Genomic DNA, 24,761 nt, shown 5'->3' with positions numbered 1-24,761 from the left:
TATAGGAAGAGATAGCTTTTGAATAAAGCTCTGAAGACCTCCTTAGGGCAAGTGCTAAACACTCAAGTACAAAACCTAAGAACACCCTTCCTAGCAGCAATCAGTTAGCTTTACACATGGTTTCTGTTAGTCTGGAGAATAATCAACAATCACCTGCTGGTGGCTTCACTGCCAACTAAGCAGAAGGTAGCATAAATGTCTGAAAATTGCGGTACTTCGTGGCCTAGGAAGGTGTTTACATACTAGTTTGTAAATACTGCAATTGCTAATCATCTTTATAAGGGACACAACCGCTAAACCCTTTTCTTTCATGAGGGGGTTTCATGCTAAACCCTCTCATGAAAGCAACATGAATAGTTTGAAATATTTTCTAAAATTTTTTTTTAAAAAAAGTCCATTTTGCATCAGAATGTCAATTGCACTGGAACTAGAACAGCCCACACAAAGGGTTGTCTGTCCTGTTATTCAGAAGGAAATGAATAAATTAATTACAGATTTCCAAAATCAATTTTTCAGCATCTTCATTTTCTTCCTCATAACCACACCTCTATTGCAATAAAAGAAGCGTTTTAATTAGTTATGCAAAACTCTAGGATTATTTATACCTTCTCAATCTTCCCAAGAATTCTTACTATAAAAGCCTAAAACCCACTCCAACGACAATTGTACTGACAAATACATAGAGGAGGTAGTAGAGGATCGTCCATCACAATGACAATCCATCACAAAAATAACCCACCCAGAACATATAGGCCTAAAAACTTGAAATGGTCACTGCAGCCAGTACAAATTGTGGCAGCTTAGAACGGCCAGGTTTCTCAAAAGTAAGGTCCTTCTTTGTCTACTATTCCCCTCTGCATCCATAAACAAATTTTGAGGAGATATGCACTGGTGTTAATCACATACTGTAAAAGATTAGCTGTCTTTTGCACCAGTCGTAGGTCTGTTATCATTCCCATCATATTGAAAGCTTATCCAACAGATGCCCTCCTCTTATCCTCCAGTGGTTCTTTGTGAGCTCAAGATTAACATGCTAACACAATGTTTTTTTCTGTATTAACCAGCATTAAACATTTGGAAGAGTCTTTGTTGCCATAAAATAAGGGAAGTTGCATTAAAGGCATCCAAATTGTATTCACTTGCAGGAAACAAGAGTAAAAGACTATGCCAGCACTTTGTGCAATGTATTCCATGCAAAAACTAATTAAAGGGATTGAAAAACAGTATTATAGGTAGTCTTTTGAAACTTCATTTAAAATTGGCTACCAATGATATGCTGAATGTCACCTTTTTCTAGTTAAGAATGAAAAACCTCTCCGATAATAATCTAGACCACTACAAAAAGCACACCCTTTTTTTCAAAGTATTTAAGAAACATGAAGTCTCTGCTTGTCAAAGGAAAGCAGCAACTATTTTCCAAATTAATTAAATAGAATAACAAATAGAACTGACACACAGATGATTTATCTAACTAAAGTTCATGAGATATATTTAGCCTATAGTAAAAGAAAGGGTGTCACTTTTTGTTACATGATTCCAAGGTGACTGCTTATATTTTGAACTGCTAGGCTAATGCTAGCCTGAGCACAAATCTGTCTTTTATTTCATAATTAATTCTCAGTGTCAAAACCAGTAGATGTCTTTTTTTATATCAACATACTCTGTCTGTTAATTATACCACCATAAAAATCAGGCTTGAAATCAGAATAATGTTGTGACAGTATGAAAGCCCATAAAGAGATTTCTGAAGGAAATAGCAAATTCAGGCTCAAGCAAGTAAATAAGTGAGCTCCTAAACTCACTTGATTCTAAGAATCAGCTTCCCAGAAACTTAAGTTGTTTTTAAGAGAATAACTGAAAATATATGCAAAGTGAAATTGGTCATGCTGGTATCTTAATATTGTAAACCAAATAGCTCTGTTTCAAAAACACAAGGGTTGTATTTTATACCATTACTATCTACTGGTAAAGAGAATGTAGAGGCCCTAACATGAGAAGCAGGTTTGTTTGGGGTGACAAGAATGGTGACACAGAAAGAAAATTGCTGAAACATACTATGGTGTCGGTCACTTAGAATCCTACTGCCTACCAAGTGCTTAAGGGTTGAGGTTCCAGAGTTGAATTCTTAGAGTTAGATCCTATGAAACAACTTCCCCAGCTCCTCCACTACTGTTGGACACCATCTCCAATGGAGTTAATAAAGCATAGCTGTGGACATCAAACAACAATCTGGACTTCTCTGTGACAGAGAGCTCCAAATACCCTTTGTCCTTGAACTTCATCAAAGGGAGAAAGTCTTGGAGAAACACTGTCTTTCCATGACTGGTCCTGTGCTCTACCTGATTGAAATGGGAGGTAATTTCAATGACACGCTCAAAATTCTCTCCAAACAGTGCTTCAGCTACTTTCTGTTGCAGTGCAATAAAATGGAGAAGTACTCTAAGTATCTGCTGGGTTTACATCAAACTAGGCCTGCATGCTGAAGGATGTTCAGCTCTGCAACCTGAAAACCAGAGGAAGCTGAAGATCTGCAGCAAAAAGCATCCAGGCTGGTGGCTCACGAGGGTCCTCATCTTCCAGCTGTTAGCTTTCATTTAACACGGATCCCAACTCCTTTCCTGAAACCTCACGCTGATGTCTCAGTGTCAGTTTAACACTAATACAGTTCTAAGAGAACAAACCAAACCCCAAATCACCTGTTTCTTGCTCCTGTTTTAATAACCCTACAGAACTGTGAGTAGCAGCAATACCAATGGCCCAGCTTTCCTTCCTTACCTGCTATCCTCATCTTAGACAAAAGTCCAGGTTTCAGATTTGAAGACTGTAGTATTAGTTGAATTCCACCATCAGTATCAAGAAATCTAATTCAAGCCTTCCATCATTCTTCACACCCCTCAGACATTTTTATCCATTTTATTTCATGCCATCTCCTCCTCCCTTGTTAAGAGAAACCAGATTCCACATATTTTTTTTGCTATTTTTTTAATGCTTCTAGCATTAGCAGTTCTCTGACATCTTCCTGTCTCTTGTGCACAGAACATTTTTCACTAACTCATCTGTACAGCTTTCACCCTTCCTCCAGTTAATTCCCTTTGGAAGACCCTCATCTGCCATGCTGCCCATGGGAAATCCAGCTGATTTATGCTGACAAGTTAATTAAAAACCTCAACAGAACAGCTTATTCTTATTTACCAGCCAACAGTCACATATCCTGCCATACTACTTCCCTCAATCTCCTTTTTATCTCCTTGTGGCAGGAACAGTGTTCTTTTTACATTTGGAAAGTATGTATTACTTTGTGATAATAACAGAAAACAAGCATGTGAGACTTAAGTCCACAAGGAACAAAAATCCCAAGTTGTTTATAATGACTTACAAACTCCAATTAAAATAGTAAAAATTAAATCTGACAATGTCTTTGCTATCTTTTATAGACTGTGCTAGGTCTAGCTTGGCTTTGTAATTTTCAATTTTTTTTTTTAGTGAGGTGATTCAACCCACCCAAATGCTGACAAGTGGGATGGGATGGTGCAAGCAAGTAGACAAACTCAAGCTGAGAAATTTCAGCGAAATACTCAACTACTTGATTAGGTGGAAAAGAGCAGGACGAACCAAGGATGTGCATCCTCTTACCCTCTCCTTCTTTAGGCACTGCAAGCTGTTTTAAGCCAGTTTGGCTGTTCAATTTAAATTCTTAGGATACTGAATAAATCGTTAACCTTCAGGGTGCTGGTGGCAGGAGATTACAATAGCAGAATGTTTCAAATTCTTTAATGAAACAAATCCTATGCTGCTAACTTAACCTATTCTACCTCAAACAAAAAAGATGGAAATAAAATCTAAAAGCCAACAAGCTTAACCACAAGAAAACCTAATATGTATTAGGGAAAAGAATCCAAGAAAACATTTCCCTTAAGAATGACATTATAAATCTTTTTAGATGAATTACTATAGTGAAAGTTTTAAATTCTTTTAGATTACTGGCATTATTCATTTGAAATTATATTTCAAAATAAATTTTTAAAGAACTTCATGCATATCAGTTTTATAGAATACACTGACAGAATGATGGTCATTTTAAGTGAAAACAAAGGTAAACTTCAAAAAAATATTAATTTTTGACTTACTTGCAATGAGGAAATACAAATAAATGATATGTATTGAAGACATATTTGGTCACTTTATTGAAGCCCCAGTTATATTCTCTTGTCCATCTGACAACTGGCTGGATGAAATTCATTTAACAAGGGAGCTGAATGTAATTAAAAAGAGAACAAAGCAAGGATGTGCCACTTGCCGGCACTTCCAAAAACTTTTGAAGTTACACTTGCTCATAAATTAAGAATATACGTATTTCAAATATAACATGAACTGAAAATATTTCAGTATAGGAATTTAGCATAACACAATACTACTCTTATTATGTGCTTAGAAATTGAAGCAATTCATGTTTCTAAAACTACAGATTAACAGCCTAAATTACTGGGTTTTGCTTCAGTTACAGCTCAGGGGAAAACTTAATAAAACATGTAGTTAATTGTAGATTACTACTTCTACGCTTTCTGGGCTTTTTTCCAGAAACAGCAACTGATATAATCAAAAATCCAAAAAATAATACACATTTTTATCTGTAGCAAAGCAGTCTGGTTTTTTTTTTTTTAGACTAAAGGAATATTTCAATAAGCACATTTCATATATTAGACCAGGTTCTTAGAAAGCGTTATCATTTTGGGACCCTTATTTTAAAGTGCAAGCCAAACACCTGTATGGCTTGGCAACAAGAAGCCTTGTACTGAAGATAACTTCTCTACTAAGCAGGAAATACTCTGGGAGTTTTTCTACTCATCTCTGCTCCTTTCTGCCTTCTACCTGTCACTTATACAGAAACATTAAGAGGCCAAGCTAATACACTAGACAGAGACACTGTTAATGGATGAGTTCCCTATAATTGGTCAACAGATTCACAGAACAAAGGTTTTGGACAGAGGATAAAAAGAGCAGCTTTGATAAGGCAGTCAAGCCAGGCTGTAGACTGTGGTTAATATTCCTTGCTGATTTAATAGTGGTAATTCCCAAGATAGGCATTGCTTCTGATGTAGGACTACCAAAGCACTTGCATTTAAATGTTTCCCTGTAAAATTTAAGCACTTGGTCAAGTGCATAAATCTCTATCAAGAGACTGCATGCACCCTTTCAATATTGAGTACTATGCAGTTAGCCAAAAGACTAAGTGAGATTAAGTCTCTGCCAAAACTGGTTCTTAACCACTCAATTAAGTCTGACATGCTTTAAGAGACAAAAGGTGTTTAATCAGTTGTTACAGATTTTTCTGACAGCTTGAGTATATGCACTCTACTCTGCTCTCACTCAAGTCAATCCCCAAAACTTCTGCAATATTACTTCAAGTCCAAGAAAGGCAACACAGCATACTTCTCATTTCCAGACTGGATACACATTGGTGCCAAAAATAAATATGAAGGTTCAAATAAATAGGAAAGACAAAGTAAAGAGGTACGGTGATATGAAAGATGGTCATTAGTCCATCAAAGCTAGACAGGTTTCCAAACAACTTAATAGTCTTATTTCTCAATTTTAATTTATCAAAAACTAAAGGTAAAATCCCACCAGGAAACAGTTTGTCCTAAATAACTCATTACTATTAAAATGGGCTGTCCTGCATAGCATCTTCCACATTCCTGTGTCAAAGGTAATGTTCCTCCCCTTCTCCAGATCACTTCCAGCTCACTAAAGTGATGACAAAATTATCCTCAAAAGAAAAGTCTGTGGTTTTTTTACCATTTGCTACAGTGGACTGAGGCAAGTCAGAAGTCAGTTGTAATTCACAGCTCTGGTAAAATGTAGGACAGGAACCACATGGCCTAGAACAGGTAGGTTAAGAGCTAGGATAGAGCTAAAGAAAGCAAGAAACGAAGCAAGCCTTTGCCTTCCAGTGGCAGGAAACCACTGGAACAACTCAGCTACCCCAGCAGCCTGACATTTCAAATTTTCAGATGTTTTCTTTAAATATTAGAAAGCAACAATATCCATTTCAATTCTCATTAACTGAAAGACTGAAATAACTCTGAAAACAAACAAACAACATTTTGTTTCCTTCAAGCTTCCCACATAACTCAGATAACGCATCACACCTGGAAGAGGCTTACTGAGCTTGGGTGACCCACTACCACTCAGTAAACAATTCACATGCAGAACTGCCTCCCTTTGCATCAAATGAATTGTGTTATAATGGAATGAGTGTGATACTTGAAAGAATTGCTTACAATTGCACATACAAGAGAAAAAGATAGCTAAGTCTAAATTAAGATGTTGGCTATGAAGTTTCCAATAGGACCTTGACATGACTGTTGACCTACTCATGACATGATCACACCAGTAAGGATTTGGAATTCTATTAGTATTACCAGAGGAAAAAAGTCAAGGAGTCATCAGGAAAATAAATCTATATCTGCTACTCCATCAGCCAATTACTGTTGTTAAAGTGGAATTAGATGAGTATTGACAATGTGAAGGGGATAAGGATTAAGCAGATGACAGAGCATACAGCTAACATTGCTGTTCTGGTTTGGTTTGCTTTTTTTTTTTTTTTTCCTTCCTATAGAAATCCTTAAAAAACCCTTAGATGGGAAAGGAACGTGCTATACAGAATCCAATGCTGTAACTCTGATCATGTCCTGAAGTAGCAGTTATATACATTAGCCTTCCAGCCAATCACAAAATCAGGCCAAACCCCAAATTCAGTATTGGAGTCCACTAAGGCAGGAGTTTGACATGACATTAACTTGACAACTCACTTCAACCTCAATTATCTGAATGCCACGAAGTAACGCAATTAAATTATGTAAGAGGTATTTTTCTTAGTTCTTAAGAACTGTTTCAGTGTAATAAATGAAACCATAAAAATTTCTCATTTAAATGAAGCACTCTTCAAGAAGTCAGTGGACTTCTGACATTTAACAAGCTAACTTCACAGCTATTTTGTAAATCTTTTTAAATACTGCAAGTAATGGAAGAAAGGGCAGACCTGAAATTCTTCCTGATTATTTATTTTGGCTGATACACCTATCAGGCTGCAATTTGGCTTTAGCATTGGCTACAATTCGGCTTTAGCATTGGCTACAATTCCCATTAATTTCTTTTTAAACACAGACAGGAACACATGCAAAGAGTGTATTTCTACACGGAACAAATATTACTCAAAACTTAGCAAACAATTTCCTCCTGTGGTCTAGATTGCCCAAACACTCAACTTCTTTAATGTAATATAAAGGACATAAACCAATCCGTGTGAATGAATGATACTGAAGCTGTGTGAAAGTAATATTAATTGTTGCAATTCTTACTGAGGATGCTAATAACACTGAAAAATATAAGGAAAAAACCTCAGACAGATTGTGTCAAATTTTCTTTTGAGTAAAACCCTTATTATCTCTGAGTGTCATTATTTTTAAATAATGAAAAGCATTTATTTCCAGCAGAAGTGTTAAAGTCCTGCAGAATTACACTGCTATAAGTTTTCCTCCACAACCAGAAGTACTGAACCATGAACTCTGTCTCCAGGTAAACCAAAGGAAGAAACTTAACATACTCATGAAATTTTTTAACATTGTAATAATCAGTTTGCTTATTTGGTCCAAATAAACATCAAGATTGGCAGCTGACATAGCACAAGAGAAGAGGAAATAAAGGAATTGTAAGGAATTAAATCACTGAACTTCTGGAGATAAAAATTCCAAGTGATACGTAAAAATAGGTAGCATGGAGATGCATGCACAGTAGTTACTTCTTTTATCAGTTATTAGTACTTTTGGATATAAATATGCTTTACATGCAGTTCAAATTCAAAGAATCAGTCTGCTGTCATTTCTGTTCGTACTTCACTTGACTAAACCTAGCAGAGACCCAATGCTTATTCTGGGCTACCAGAAAGCAAATGTCTGCTTCCACCTTGACCCATCATTCTTGGAACTCAAGGGACCTGCTCTTCTTGAAAATTTGCCAAGAATTTTTTCAGCATTATCTTTTATCAGTACCTCAGGGAAATTTAACCTTAGACACTATTAAAACAGGAAAACACAACATTTTTACAATATTCAGACAGAAGTTAAAGTAAGTCTTAGAGGTCACTACAGCCATAGATCTAGACAAAAAAACCCCACCAAAAAACCAAAAACAACAAAACAAAACAAACCCCAGCATGGTTTCTGTTGGGGAAAAAAAGCTTCCAGTATAATTAACTGAAATATAAATAACATTGTCTAAAATAATTAAGGATAACAGAGGATACTAATTACTAAATATAAATGACCTGGCCAACAAATCAATAAAATCAGTGCTTTTAAGTTCCTCTTCTAGCTGTCTCTACCTGGTCGTGATGCATTCTGAAAGGAGATAAAGCAAACTGAAAAAAATCAAGCAAGTTTCTTATAGCTTTACACCTGACATTTAAGTGACTTTGAGGGCTAACAAAGGCACAAACAGTGATCAAATGTTGAAGCATTTATAAGGTTACTCACACATGGGTTTCTCTCATGCTAATAACTAAGTTTATGCCAAAAGTCTTTCCTCCAGGGAGTTAATAAATTTAGGTATGCCACTTAAGCTGGCTACACCTTTCCACAAAACTTGAGGTATTTAATAATCATTTACATCTGAACAACTGTCACATTTAACTGGATTGTCAAATTAACTTTGAATTTCCTAAAGGTATTGGAATGCAGCAAGGAAGAAGAAAGAAATATGATGACAGCTCACATCACTTCCATAGAAAACCCAGGTAAAAAAAGGCAATAAAAAATTGGCTTTTTAGTAGAGAATGACAATGGCTAACACACCTCTCTCCCTCTTCTTGACAAAACAGATTTATTACACTAGAAAAAATAGAGGTACCAATCCACAGAATGTAACATCAACAACAGAGGTTATACAAATCTAGGTGTTCATTTCAATTATTGTAGAAAATCTAGGATAAGATGCCTAGAAGTTCAAAGTAATGTCATTTACAGAGACAAAGAAAGTTGCCTTTTTTTTTTTTTTTTTCCTAAGTTATATTAACTGTACTGACATACAGCAGCTCTGGACAAACTTTTTTTTTTTGCCTGTGTACAGAACAAACATTGCAGCCCTCACAGTACGGACCTCACACGTTCCACTGCTATATGGCTCTGGAAATCAGTTTCAACTTATCTCTAAACACAGAAACTATATACCAAATTTTCCTAAGTGTGTCTACAATGTGGCTGCCCAATGTCACTCAAATGAAGATTTTTCTTAACAGTACGTGGAAATGTTTCTACAATTTCCCTTTTCTTCCTTAATCTATTACTTCCACTTAAACAAACCATCATAATCCATTTTTTCAACTTGCTGCAAGTATTCAGATTAAATATTAGTACTGTATTTAAATAGGTATTTACTTTCTGAATTACTTGCATGTTTAATACCAATAGACACACACTAGCCAGAGCACACTGAGAGAGAATTTTGACCTTTTAAAAGGGAGAAGAAAATTACTTCTGGTTTCTGTTTCAGCATCCAGCATTCCCAAAAAGAATCTTTAAGTGACTTTCCAGAGATCAAGCAACTGGAATGACAGTACTTAAAACCAAAAAACATCTCAACAGTTTTTAGGGAACAGGTCAGTCCCCAGGTGGATCTACCTGGCATTGGGAAAGATGTTTATGAAATATAACCTCAATCTACGGACAAACAACCACCCAAATTTATAATGTTTCCTTGATCTGCACCAGACTGATCCGCTGTGTTCCACTTGCTATGTTCCACTAGCAAGCTTATGCCCACTAGATGTTATTGTCCAGCATTACATCTCAGCTGCTTTTCAGATCAGCAATCAGCAGAACAGGCTGAGCAGACAGAGAAAAGGACAAGTTTTAACAAAGTCAGTCAGAGAATGCTCCTATAGCCTATCACTACTACACACTTGTTGATTTGCTTACTTAGGACAAATGAGTAGTTTCATATTCAGGTGCAAGAGAACTGAGGTGAGAGCAACAGCAAGGTTGTTTGCATTGGTAACTCGTACACATATTCTGAACACAAATGAGCTGGCACAAGCCACTAGCTGATGACTAGAAGTGGACAAAAAAGGTAATTACGTAGCTTTCCCAAAAAAGATACAACTGAAACACTGCACTAAAGAGCACTTATAGTAAAAACAGTCATTCTGACAATTTACTACTATTACACCACCATTAAGCTTAAGATCTTTGATCTCGAGTTAGGATCTTTCAGGCATTAAAAAACAAAACAAAACAAAACAAACAAAAAACCCTCAGGCAGAACCTTTGTATTTAAGCACTTGTTAGGGGTTGAAAACTTAAGAAGGGTCACACTTAAATTAATGCAACTTTGTATGAATTCAGAGTGCACTGGCAGCACCTCTTCTCAGCTAAGGGACATTACAAATACCTGTAACAGTGATTGAGAATAAAGGGCAAAAGAGCAAAAACACACAAACAAGTAAAATGCAGAAATATAAACTTCAACCAATCCACTAAATGTAACCTGTCTTGCCAGATCTTCTTTAACTTATTGGAAAAGTTGCTCTGCTTAATATTGACTAAGAGATGTGTAAATCAATACATTTGGAACAAGCAATATATTTTAATTTAAAAATGTTCAAACTGCAGCAGTAAATCTATGCACTTAGCACATACAAATCAGAGGGGTTTGCTTGTTGGGTACTTTTGACAAGATAAGACAAGATGGTATGCAAAGCTTAGATGCAAGTAACATCACAAACATTTTGAAAAATATACCAGCTAAAAGTAGGAACAAATTGAAATGAACTCTATTACCACTGGCTTGAATTTACCTAATGAAGTCAAGGAAAAGACACCATGGAAAAACTCCCAGTTTTCTGTTTTGTAATATATTTCAAGTACCTGTTACTGTCATAAAGTTCAGACTCAGGCAGCTCTGAGCAAAATCAATCTCAGAATGAGAAAAGAGTTATAAAAAAATCTAGAAGTCTGAAGAATAAATAGAGATTCCTTATTTCTTTCCTATGGTATAATACTGCCCCCACACATTCTCCCCATGCTACTTCAAAATTCCCTTGCCGTCTTTACTAATCATTCTCTTAGAAAGTTTAAAAAACTGTCAATAAAAATATACAAATCTAAAACCCATTACTCAATTGCACATTTTAACATGGACCTAAGTATGCCATACTGTGAAAAAAACCCATATGATAATAATATTATTATTATCATCATTATTATTTAAAAAAACATACTACACTAAAATAGGAGTTTCTTTTCAAGTCTGCAAAATATATTTTTAGCAAATTTCAAAATAAAAGTTTGGTAGGAAATCCTTGCTAAAAGGGGATGAGGTACGAGTCTATAAACTATCTATTGAAAGAGCAATTATTTGAGAAAGAGCAGGCAAGCTGGGACAGTCTCAAGTTTCTCAAGTTAAAGGAGATTTAATTAATATCTTCCATAATAGTTATTTATGACTGTCATTTTATGTTCATCATGATGGAAAGGTAATAATGATAAAGGCAGACAAACCAGTCTTAAAAAAGGAGAACAAAACCTCTAGAGATTATTTCAGAATAGTCTTAAATTAATAAAGATATAATTGTATATGTTAGAAACAATGATATCACCTTCACTGTATACACTTGGATAGACCAGAAATTTTTTTGGCAGCACTACCGCTCTTCCTTTTGTTTGCCCTACTGGCTATAGCCTAGAATATAATCAAAGTTTCAGCTGTTTCTGCAAATGAATTCATCAAGTTTGTAGTAATTTGAAATTGGACTGCAACTTTGATCATAACAAATTAGTGCTAATAAGGCCAACTCTTCATTCACCATGGTGCTATGGTAGATTTGTGATGAATGGTAAAAGACTGATTATTATTTTACTTGTAGCTACAGTCAGAGAACATTAGAAACAAGAGCCAGCACAAATCATTCAAAGTGGATTTCAACAATTAGGATCTTAAAAAGAATGAGAAAATATTTCTCATTTCTTTTCCTCCCCATTTCCTATAAACACTAACCAGCAGTACATTAATGTCTAATAGCTAGTCCCCATCCAAAGGTAAAATCTAAATTCATAAATGGCTTCTGGGAAATGGTTGTGGATAACAAAATTAAAAGGTGTTTTTAGAATACCTTTTAATTCCACTGGAATATGAAAACCCCCAAATATACTTGTTAACGAATAGAATTTCAGATTGTTCTAACTCCCCAGCAAGCCAGTTTGATATCCCTGAGCATGACACAGAGAATTGTATTTAATATATCATGATTGTTCTTTAAAAAGGTTTCTCATGACATTTTAGGTTGAATAGAGGATTAAATAATTCAGAAAGAATATTTATCTTATTCTTACCACTTGAAGTGAAAAATGTAAAATATCAAAAGTATATTGAAAACAACTGTACTGTTTTCCTGATTATTTGAGTTCTACCTTCAAACCCACATTCCTCTCTCAACCTACATACCCATCCCATAACAACGTTTTGGAAGTATTTTGAGTAGTGGAAAAAAAGCTGACTTTTCCTGGTAAACTGCCAAGGATTTTTATTGAAGTACTAAGATTTTTCCCCTTTGAATGGAAGAGGGTTGCTGGTTACAATACTCTATCCCTTGCAATCCAAGCAAATTCCTACTGCTGGGATGACTGCCTTGACTCAGCCTCTGCAAGCCCAGGGTTCATAATGCTCCTAAGCAGCTGTGGTGTTGTTTCCAGCACTGATGCACTGCCAACCAAGGCCTGTTACTGCTTTTCAGTCTCGGCTGTCACCACTCTCCAATGGCAATGCAGAAGTAAGCATTAGGCTTACTGTGACAAATAAATTTATTTAAAATGACTACCAAAATCCAGTGCAAACAATGTGGTAAAGAAGAAAATTATGAATAAAGAATACTGTCAAAAAGACCCAAAGAGAAAATGCCATGAAAATGCCGAAGGAAAAAGCACAAAGAGAAAATGCCATGAAACATTTCTGGGAAGTGAGAGTCCAGGAAACAATATATATGACAATACAGCAGGTGGTTTTCCTTGTATCCTCTTCCAGACCTGCCCTTGCAGCGACACTAAGTGGCAGGACTGATGCAAGAGAAGGGAGGTTCTGGTTTATTTTTTGCCTTAAATAAGACAATCATGCAAGACATTTTTAGCCAGTATTTGGACAACACAGAACTCTTAACATTCTAATTTAATACATGAAGCTTAATGGTCTGGGGTGATCAATGCATGCAGTGTGTTACAGGATAGGAACCAGAGCGCAATGGAGCCAGTAAGCTGCCACTTCATGCAGCACCTCTCCCAACAATTGCTTGTACTCATGCCTGTGTCCCCTGAGTCCTAGGGAATATTACACAGATTTCCTGTGGTATCTGGAATTCACACATCAAAGTCAGAGAGAGAGATGTCTAACTGGCCAAATCTGGCAATTCAGACAGAATGCCAAGGATGACAAGGATGCACAGCCCCTTGCCAGGAACATAAGCGATATCGATGGCGCAGTGCAAAGAACCAGACTCCTAGAAATGAGAGTCTCAGGCGTTAAGATTTGAAAAGGCTCTTTCCCGTTGTTTTGCAAAATAAATAGGTTGTTTTTTTTTTTTTAATCAAATGTACATAATACTTATTCAATAAACACTTAAGCACAGAGAAACTCTTTGCATTTACTTTTGGCAATGAATATTAAATCTGACTAACACATCAGCAAGAACCTTTTCTTTTACCATACCCCCATTTAAAAATTCCTTTATTTAATAAATATGCATCTTTCTGCTACATGTTCTACATCAAAGATCCTTCCTTGTTCTTCTTAAAGATCATGCACTATAAACCCTATTCTGCGCCACCGATTTTAAATTTCATCTATAAAAGTCATTTTACATATACTACAAATAACAATACATGCCCCAGTTTGAATATTAAAGCTGTAATTCAATTTCAAGGTTCTTCTGACACTATTCCAGTATCACACTTTTTTTTTTTTCCAAGATGCTACTTGAATCCTTTTTAGTAAATCCACAAACTACCACAAATCAAAGCTTAAAAGCATATACCTTTCATCAAGAACTTCACTGGAGCTTGCTGCTATCCATGCAAACAGTATTAAGAAGTTGGTCCTAAAGTATATTAATAGAAATTAATAGAAATAGTTAAAATTAATAAAAGAAGTTATATGTTTCCATGTTTATAATCCATACCTTAATACACATTCATTTCAACTTGCCATGTATTTTTTTCTTGCATTGCTATCAGACAGAAGGGAGGGTGTTATTAGCTATTAATACAGATATATGAAAAACCCACATAGAGATAAATCCAGATTTATGGAGTGTAAACTCACCCAAGTCTCTGTCCCTTAGACTTTATTAGCTTTAATTACTCAGATACACCTAACTATTAGACAATACTAGACTTTGACTGGAAGAAAAAAAATATAAATTTAGCTTCTATGAATCTGGTTTAGAGGGTAGGTGGTGGTCAGGGACTGGCCTGTGCTAGTCACATTTGGTAGCAGTTGGCTCTGTGATGGAAAAAATCAACTCACTGTACGCCAAAATGGAGCCACGAGTCCCTGCTGCTTCTGTCAAAAGAGTATTTGGGAATGGGTTGCAAAAGCCAAAAGAAGACACACACAGGAGGATGCAGAAAGGAGATGCCAGAAGGGGACAAATGCTAAACAGAGATGCAAGAGTGAGACCGACTGGTTTGTAGTTCCCCAGATTCTCCTTCTCCTCTTTTTAAAAAATGGGAGCGATGTTTCCCTTTTCCCATTCACTGGGGATTTTGCCTGACAGCCCTGACTTTTCAAATATGATGGGGAGTGGCTTGGCAACAATATTAGTCATTTCCCCCATCCCTGGGGATGTGTGTCATCAGATCACATAGACTTGTGGCTGTTCAGCTTCATCAAGTGATCCTGAATCTACTCTTTGCTTGTAGTGGGAGGGACTTCACTCCCTCCACATCCACACAGAAATCAGGCACTTGAAGCTGTGTTTTGGGAGACATCAGCACAAACTCAGCCAACTCACACGTGGAGCCTGGAACCATTCACACCATACACTGCCCCGCTTCGAACAGGCAGTTCAGTTATGATGTTGCATCCATGTAATGCAGGTTTAAATAGCTATGAAAAGACAACTGTGGGCATCATCAGGAACAGAAGAAAGACTGAGACAGGTAAAAAAGGGAAGAGGGAGTAAAAGTTCCTGCAGTTAAAAAAATTTGACAAAAGGCAGCAGAAAAAAATCCTTACGAAACTAAAGTTCTTTGAGATGGTCAAGAATAGGTGTATATGCTAACTGCATTTTATATATTGCCAACAAGCAACCATGGCATTCAATTCAATCTTCAGCCTGTCGAAAATGTATGTTCCAAGTCTGTCATGTGAAATTTAACACAGTAAACACTCCAACCCACAAAAACAAGCCAGTGCTTCCCAACAGAAACAAAAATACATGTGGAATTCAGAGACATACACAGCCAGAAGAGCACACAACTTACCAATACCTAACCAGAACATCTTCTGGAAGACAAAGAAACACAGACATAACAAGCCAAGGACTTGTAAAATCCATAGTTCTTAGGTCAACTTGCTCGACTTGAAAAAGGCTAAACAAATTATATGGCAAGACACGGGAAAATCTCAAAGGGATTCTCCCCAGTCGCAGCCTTTCACAACCTACCATCCTGCTGCACGTGACAGAAACTCCTATCAATGCCTACCAAAACCACCTCCTTATCTCACCTCTTTTGTTTGACACCTTTCAGATTAGCTGTTGCTGCTCAGTAGGTGAGACTCTGCCAAACACCAGCACAACCATAATCAGGAATAATCGGAACTGAGAGAATTGATGAGGATTCCTGTTTTGGGTTAACTGATGAGGATTGCTGGTTAGGGTTATCACTTTTGTGAGAGAAAACTCAGAATGCCTAGGGTTAGCCAGCATTCTTCAAATTGCTCATCAGACAAGCTCTGAAATCTATAGGTGCTGCTGCTCAAACAACAAGCAATACAGTTTTCCAGGCCACACAATGTCTAGATCATACTAAACAACACTGGACACATGGATCAAGAAGACTGATCTCTATAAAGCATATAACCATAAAAACTTTAATAAGATTGATGCACAAACCTGGACAAGTACCACCAGCTTCCTCAGAATGCTCACTTAGTAGATGCATGCTAAGGAAAGCACACAAAGCCTTAAAAAGTCTGCTCTGAGAGAATTTGTGCCAGGCATTTTGCCAAAGGATAGATCATTAATGGTTTTGATGATCTCCCCTTGGAGAGGGGGCTGCCAAGACAAATCCTCTTAGTTATACTAGAGAGGTTAAGTGAGGTCAAAAAGTCCCACCTCTCCCCAGCTGCGGGCACTTCACCAGTTTGATAATTCTGATAATGAAATAAATGAATGCTTTAGGTGTTTACATTTAATTAGTGTGATGCCAGCAGAGTTTCTAATAACCAGTATTATACTTGGGTTTGTGTCTGCTTTGATTAGCTCTCTTAACGGCCGACCAGCTCTGTCACCCTACTGGAATAATCTATTTTGTGCAAGTCAAGGCCATTTGAGACCTCTGGGCTACGTGGAGGCTGACAGCATGGCTGGCCACTTCCAGCTCCTCCAGCAAGAATAAAGCGAACACCAGATGTACCTGAATCTCCAGGCACTTTTCTGTCTCCCTTTAGGTTAAGGTAGACACAAGAGCCTGTTTATTTTCTTCTGAAGGTGAAAGAAATAGTTGAGCTTGGTAATACACTTTGAAAGCCATGGTGTACAATACCTCAAGGATATTATTTACCTTCCAAAGCAAGAGTGTCTAAACATTCATCTGTTCCCTAAACACTTCTATGCACAGGAGGCAAGAATTAATCTCCTTTCAAGAATAATACTTGTACAGTCGATCTCCATGGCAACAAAGGCGAAACTTAAAAGCGATTGGTGTAAGAACATTCAGTATCCCATCAAAACAGTTAGCTACAACAAATACTATTTGTGGCTATTCATTCAAGCACATTCTCCACATTGCTACTCCGTTCCCATTTCAATTATTTTGAGATTAAGTTTCTTTGCTTTCCTAATTTAATGGAAAAACTGTAGAAGAAACACATCCAATAGAAAGCCAAAGTATTTGAACAGAAAAAAACACACAATAACACTAACTGAAAGGTCACCAATTTCTCTCAAAGAACCAGCACCAAAGAGTGCATCAATTGTCAGCCACAATATTGGATAATTTTACTGAAAGCTCTCTTGGAAAATATTTCTTCTCCCTTATCACTACATGACAAACTAGCAGACTGGATACAATGGATGCAATCTACCAAAACACAGCAGTTTACATCTATTAACCTAAAATTAAAAGATCACTAAATAATTAAGGGCCTACTTCTCCAAGGTCCCACAACCACTCAATACATCACCACACCTAGATGCAGGTAGTCATAATGAAATTTTCCATGATCATAACAGATTTTGGGCCTGCTGCCCTCTAAGACTGCTGAACAGCTCTGATCATACCACCTGCAGCAGTAAGTCCCCTAAAATAAACAAATGAGGTACAAACCTCCCTCCACAGGAAAAAATAAAAAACCCCAAAATAATCCCCCCTGACAAAAACCGTGAAAGAACAGCCAAGCAGACTGCTTTTCAGAAAGTACCTTTCCCCACTCTGTAACATCTAAAAGGAAGAGAAGAGTGTCATGGAACTTCTGGACAACCACTGGAGTTTGCTGCTAATGGGGTATAATTGACCCTGCTAATGTTTTGTTATTTTGTGTTCCTTTACAGTACACACATCTCAGTATTTTTTTGTAGAAGTTGTGCTCACTGCTCTAATTCAGAAGAAAACACATTCCTTCTGAATCAGAATTCTCTTCCATGCAACATACGCACTTTCCAAAATAACTAAAGCATCCTGGCAACTACAAACCCTGAGAAATGACAGTATAAATGTAGTTCTAAGAAAGAATGTTTTGAAGTTTGAAAGAGTTTACACAAAGTTAAAATGATCACATGCTTCTAAATTGACAATTGTTACCTAGCAGAGTTAATTTACGGCCTTGCATCAGTTTACACCATTAAATACTCATTATACCAGTTACTGATGCTTGTTTGCTCACGTGCTTCTTCCAACCACAGAAAAATGTGGCAAGAAAAGAATTATTCTTGTAATAGATCATGGATATTTGGTTGCAAATGCTCCTTTCAAAGACCACGTCTTTCTGGATCTTGCCAATTATTAGTATTACTTAAGTAATTTCTACTTTGCCAAGGCAGTGACAAACACATATGTAAAGCAATTAAAACAGACAACATTTATAGTGATTGGTTAAAGCACAAAACAAGCATGCACAAACCCTCTGTTTCTTCTCTAATTCTATGGCAGCTTTCTCTGCCTTTCTCTTGTAGTCTGTAGTCCTACCCACTACATCGCTCAGAACAAGAAGTCCTGAGGGGAGGTGACACAAATTTGTATCACTGCTAGAAACAGCTTTATTGCAAATGGTTTTGACTCCTTTTGTAACACATTATAACAATTAGAAATAGAGTAGCACTGGGTGATTCTGATTTTGACAATTTAAAGAGGTATTTTTCACCCAACTTAATCTTGAAGAATGTTAATCCATGATCATGACATAGGCATCCTCAATAAGTACTCTGAGTATTAGATTCATATTTGTACATTATTAGTGTAAGGCTTAAAATGTACAAAAATTCATACTTCCATATAAAAATAAGAAATTACTTTGAGAGAGAGACATGCACATATTGACACTATTTTTAGATAAGCAGGTAAGACCTGTAATTAAAGTGTGATCTTTGCCTAAGAAAACATCTGTTTTCTTCACTGTGTAATTAGTAAAATTAATGAATTCCAATCCATCCACACAAATGATTTTTTTAACTTTGAAATCAATCACTTTAAAGCCCAAGATGCTTTCAGCTACACAAATTTGCCAAAAAGTGATACCGTATATCAAGTTCAAACTAAGACTTATTTTCTTACAGTTACGTTTCAAACATTTTTCCAGCCTTCTTCCTCTATTCTGCCAAAGTTCACATTTTTATTATAAACAAAACATCTATGCCTTTAAGAAATTTGAGATGGCTACATACTAGATTAACCCTCTCACACATATTTCTTGTCAGAAATCTGATTAAGATCACATTTTTAACTGGATCATAACAGGAAATATGCTTATTGGGATATTTTTAAAAAATAAGACTATCCCCCCTTTGACACATTTTATTATGTACAGGGCAGGAAACTGCTGAACAGTGAACACAATTTCACAACGCAGATTAGAATATCAATCAATAGAGAAATTTATTTTTCAATACCTTCTTCTTAAAAAAAGTGTTATTTCTAAAACATTATATGGCAGGTGACCACACTTGAAGAGGTTAGTGCTGGATAATTACAGACACCTCAAATAACGGGGCACAGAGCATCATCACTTCAGCAATCACCACTACTGCCATTGCATTCCTGCAATAAAGGAACAACAAAATCAGACTTCTACCGCACCATCTTTGGGTTCCCACTCACAAGGGCAAATCTGATTGCCCATATTAAAAATCTTTGACCAAAACCTATGTATCTGTTCATCTGCTATAATTGTTTCAATCCTCTTCTTTGACTCACGGAGATGTGCAGGAAAATCTCAGCTAACAATCTCATAAGTACTTGTTTTACCAATCTGGCCCTCAGTCAAGAAGTTGCAGTGAAAAGTCTTTTAATCACCTTCTGATCAGAATTTACTGGATTGGATCTAAGTTCAAGGGTATTAAAATGTGCAAAGGAGACTATGAAAAAATGGCTGGGTTATAGATTTTAACTTCTTAACTAGAAAATTGACTCAAAATAGATTTTCTAATTTACAATGAATCAAAAGAAAAAACATTAGACCATAGCAAAAGTGGCACAAATGTATCAAAAAGCAAATGAATAAACATTTGAAAAGATTTATTATTAGAAATTGTAATAAATTTTGGAAAGATGAATCGATTTTAGTTAAAAGGTATAACTGACAATTTATTGGGCGGGAAGATGCATTATTTTCCAATTGTTATCCACCTACAGTAAAACTGATTTGTGTCCTATTGTATTTTATGGAAAAGGAGAGAGCAACTTTCAGTGATTTAGATTAAATGTATTAATCATAACCAGACACTGTGAACTATATATCTACTATTAAAGAAGATTTTTGACATTTAATTCTGTAGCAATATTTTGGCTCTGTACCACTCTTCCTAAATCCAATTCCTGCTACAGTTGGCAGATTTCTCCCTTTTAATTTTATGGGGCTTAAAGTAGCATTTAACCACCCATGCGGTAAATAATGCAGGATTAGAAATATTTAGTGTTTTGTTTCCCTTTGAAGAGTACCAATCCATCAACTCCCAAATATTTCAAAAATATTTTCCACATTCTAGTAATATTTAATGTAAGATTCAGTAAAATATCCTGTATAAATGAAGTTGTTTCCCTGAAACAAAATATACCCCACATTAAATACTAAAGAAAATATGCATCTGCATCACTGATACAGTGGAATTAATTTTATAATGATACTGCTTTGTGTACAAAGAAAACTTTAATAAAACCTTCTGAGTTTTTAAACTTGATAGTCACATAATATTGAATACTTACTATCAATCAGAAAAAATACAGTTAAATGTTCTCCTGAACAAGGCATAACAATATATTTTACAACGCCCAACTTAACACTGAAATGGTATCTTCTATTTATGCAACTCCTCCTCTTTTTTATGAAGTCATTGCCTAGGTTTTGCTTAAATGCTATATTTTGCTGCATGGAAAAGTGAGGTTAGAATAACTTTTAAGAGACAATGTTCTTAGAGTTCTTTTAGGTACTGCAAATAGTCTTAAATTGTCTTAGATCTATACCAACATGTAGATTCCAGATTTTTACAAAACACAAACAAGAGTTGCAGTATGGCAACAAAATCTCAATTGCCACATGAACAATGCTTTCTTTTCCACAGCATAACAGTGTGACAGAAAACAGGAAAAAGGGTTTTTTTCTAGTTTGGCCATATTCTACAGGGAATAAAAGCGCAACCTACTGTGAACATATGGCATGTATTGGTTTAGGTCTTTGTAAAGTAACGCTTTTAGAAACCTTGTCCAAAGCAAACAGGTCAGGGTAAAGGGAAAATGGGGCACATTTTCTCTAAAAAAAACTCTTTAAAATTAACTACATGAGTGTTTATAGAAATAACATCTAAAGCAAGACAGTTGCAACAGAGTTTGCCCACTAGCTAACAGTAAGGAAAGATGACTCCCTAAATAAACAACTTTCAGTTCTCTGAGCTGAGAAGTTTCTTTCTTAACCTTTAAAACCAGTCTGCAGGAATGCTAAGTCAAAGCTGAGAAATAATAAAATGAGAAAGTTAGTCGCCTAATTGTGAATGCAGTGTTTAAAGCCACCTGTCAAACAACCCATCCAAAGTTAGTAGTGAGAAAAGGAAATACTATCCACAGCAAAAATCAGATCAGAAGCAAGTAGAAGAGTCTGCTGAGTATAATTGCAAGGGGCTGAATAGAACAGATTTTGAGCTGTTATCAAAACTGTTGGACTGGATGGGTTCACTTCATCAGTTACAAGCACTTGCACTTCACTTCAAAAAGAAGCTAAAAGAGCACCTGCTACGTTGCAGTTGAAGGGACAGCAATTAACAAGCAAGGACTAATACACTCTTGAACCACTTCGGCTGCAAGTGCTAATGTTAATAAACCTTTTCTTCTTGTCCTCTTTATTCCTAGATACTCTGTGTAAATCAGCAACTGGTCAAATGGTTTAAGTACACAAAACCCAATAATTATTACGCTTTTGAAAGCATCATGCCAATGTTTTATGTAGGACTTTCCCACAACACCAAGAGCCCATGAAACTGAGGAGCTTTGAGTTTTTCTGTGACAGACCTCACAACTCACAGCTTTTTTAAAGTACTGATTATCTTTGGGGAACGACCTTTTCATTCTAGGATTGTTTATCACCATTTTTTTTAAGTTAGTACTGCTGTCTCTGATGCTGTCACTTTTCCAGCTGAGTCAGAAGTAAGGTAGGTACAACAACTGTGGTTTGCTCCATTCCTTTCTGGTTGTGTTGGACACGTTATAGTACACTGTCCTTACATCTAACTGAAGTCAGAGCAATCAGAGAATGGCAGAGAAGGACCTCTCCATTCCTGTATAATCTCTCACATTAGAAAAGAACCAGCGTAATTTTCCTGGTTGACTCAACTTCAACACAATATATATTGTATGTTTCCTACTTTATTTTCTGTCCTGCATTTTGAAGTAAGTTGATCTATGTGCTGCCTTGATGAATTCCTGGAGAGAATACTACAGATCCAGTTTAATTCACTATTTTTGCAGTACTTCTTACTCTGGGTACAAATCACATGAACTCAAACTGAATATATTGCCTGCCTCTCCCCCTCATTTTAAATTGGGGGTTGTAATTTTGCTTTTGTTAAAAATCAAACAAGAATTAAGTATTCTAATTCCTCATCATTGCCTTATAGTAATGGTTAGAAATATAAGTTGCTAATGCTATCCATCTCTTCACACAATATTTCTGGAATATGTATTACATAAACGAATTCTAAGAGAACCAGTGAACAAAACAAGTGAGCGCATCTGAATACAAAATGCTTGTCTCAGAAAAAATCTAAGTCACTTAATAGGCTTAATCTAGATATCTAATGGAAATACTCTGCTTATCTCTAGACATCTAAAGTGGCTGTATTCATTACAGATGACCACCATATGAAAGGCAACATAAAACAGATATGGGACTATTTTCAAGTTGTTCCACCTATCAGCAGCCCTGATGGAAAAACCTACTCATGTGAAGGAGTTACTATGGGTTGAATTAGCAAGAAACTTCCAAGTGTTTAGGAGCTGCAGTTGACCTTGTACTTGCTTTTGGTTAAAAACTGTTAAACAATATGTTAGCTAAAATCACTGGCATAATATTCATTATGTACTTAACGTTTATAATGTCATTACAGCATAAATTAGATGATGCTTGTCAGGTAAATGATAGTATCTGTGCAAGTGTTCCTTGCCTATTACACATTTTTCTATCTAGTCTCAGTATTAAAGTATCAACTCCCCCTAACTTGACTCTGGATACAAGATGCTGTTCTACCATTAATTGTTCAAAATGCTGCTCTTGAGGCATTAAGAAGTTTCTAAAAGAGATACAACTGAGTGAAATTCTTGCAGAAAAGATATTAAGTGAAATTACATTTAAAGGATTTATTTTTTTCATTAGAATTGCACTAAAACATAAAACATCAAAGAACCCACAGGCACTTGGGAAGTCAAAATAAGCAAATTCCAAATGCCTAAAGAAGAAACATTTCAGGCAGCCACACACCAGAAAGTGGGATTTCTTTTAAAGCTGCAGTAAACAAGAGGAATAATCAAATTCATATTTTGAGGTCAGAGGTTTTAAAAATCATTATTATCTGTAAAGACTGCTGTAAAACTGTATTAAATGTGTTTTTGAGACAGACATTAACTGAAGAATGAAAGGGATATCATAATGCTATTTATCCTCCTTAAAAATAAACTTAAGTGAAATTGTAGATGACAATCATTGGAGCGGTTGGGTTGAGGTGAATTACAAGAAATACTGCTTAGCCTAACAGTTCATAGCACTTGTCGCCACGAATAAACCACAGAACGCATCTGAAAAACTAAGTAACACATTTGGCATTTCTGAGACAAATGCTGGAGGGCAACTATTTTGCTGAAGTGGCATGCTGGTTTTGACACAATACTTCAGAGTCCAAGAAGAGACTAAGTCACCACATTCACTTCAGTGAGACAGAAGTTAATCTTTGATAGTTTAATGGTATGTTTTGATCGTCACTGCAGGTCAACTATACCAAGAAAAAACCGTTGTGAGCTTTGTGACACAGAGTATCTCTTTCAGTGGTTACACCCAAAAGATACTTCAATTTTGTTGATAAAGTACAATTGTACCACAAAGTATTAATTGGCTGATGCATCTAAACTATTTTTATTTCTTGATAGTCATAGATTTTCTATGAATCAAGGCAGGACAAAATTCAAGATGCTACACTCTAATTTACAAGGTAAGTGGTACAGAATAAAAAACTAATGTTGCTCACCTTCATCAGTAACTCTTTTCTGGCTAATGACCTCCAGCTTCAAGTGAAACAAATGCTGTGGTATTATTTGTGCCTCTTTACTGATCTGACGACACCATGATAATGAAAAATTTTCATTAGACAATTTCAGGCAACACAAAAATCACTGTTGCTTGAAGCAAACAGTTTGTGAGGCAGACTTCACTTAACTGTACATCTCATAAGTGACAGGTAAAAATCACAACCCTTCTTAACAATGACATCAACACTGACAAACCTGACCTATTAATTGCAGTGCTCTGCCTTGAACAATCAAAATACAAACTGTGCCTTACGTATGGATTCCACTGCTGGTGTTATTAGTGATGAGAACCACTTTGAGAACTGACCTACCATGAAAAATGATACAGGAGTAATTAGAATCCTTTCAATGAGGAAGTGCTCTAAGCTATTATGAAAGTCACTAAGCAGCTTTAGTCTTCATCAGGTGCTTCCCATGGCAGATGGAAGTTACATTAGGCTTGCTAAAGGGAAAGCTTTAGCAAAAAGGTACTGGAAAATTAATTTGTGGAAAAAA

At 36.1% G+C, this 24,761-nt stretch overlaps 1 protein-coding gene across 4 annotated transcripts in view; it reads right to left on the bottom strand.

Moving 5' to 3' along the window:
- Positions 1 to 24,761, bottom strand: part of GPATCH2 (G-patch domain containing 2) — a 119,168-nt gene that overhangs the window by 63,712 nt on the left and 30,695 nt on the right. The window contains exon 6 of one of the 4 annotated variants that reach the window (XM_040059949.2): positions 4,130 to 4,252. The exons of 2 other annotated variants lie outside the window; for them this stretch is intronic. In XM_040059949.2, the coding sequence (XP_039915883.1) occupies positions 4,241 to 4,252 (12 nt within the window). In that variant the 3' untranslated portion in view covers positions 4,130 to 4,240. Of the gene's footprint in view, positions 1 to 4,129; positions 4,253 to 19,377; positions 19,521 to 24,761 lie in introns of those variants that run through there. One more of the 4 variants, XM_040059948.2, reaches the window with a different exon arrangement.

The sequence above is a fragment of the Hirundo rustica genome, chromosome 3 (assembly GCF_015227805.2).
Source record: "Hirundo rustica isolate bHirRus1 chromosome 3, bHirRus1.pri.v3, whole genome shotgun sequence".
Taxonomy (NCBI): domain Eukaryota; kingdom Metazoa; phylum Chordata; class Aves; order Passeriformes; family Hirundinidae; genus Hirundo; species Hirundo rustica.
The sequence above is the reverse complement of the archived record's forward strand: the minus strand, read 5'-3'. Positions and strand labels throughout refer to the sequence as shown.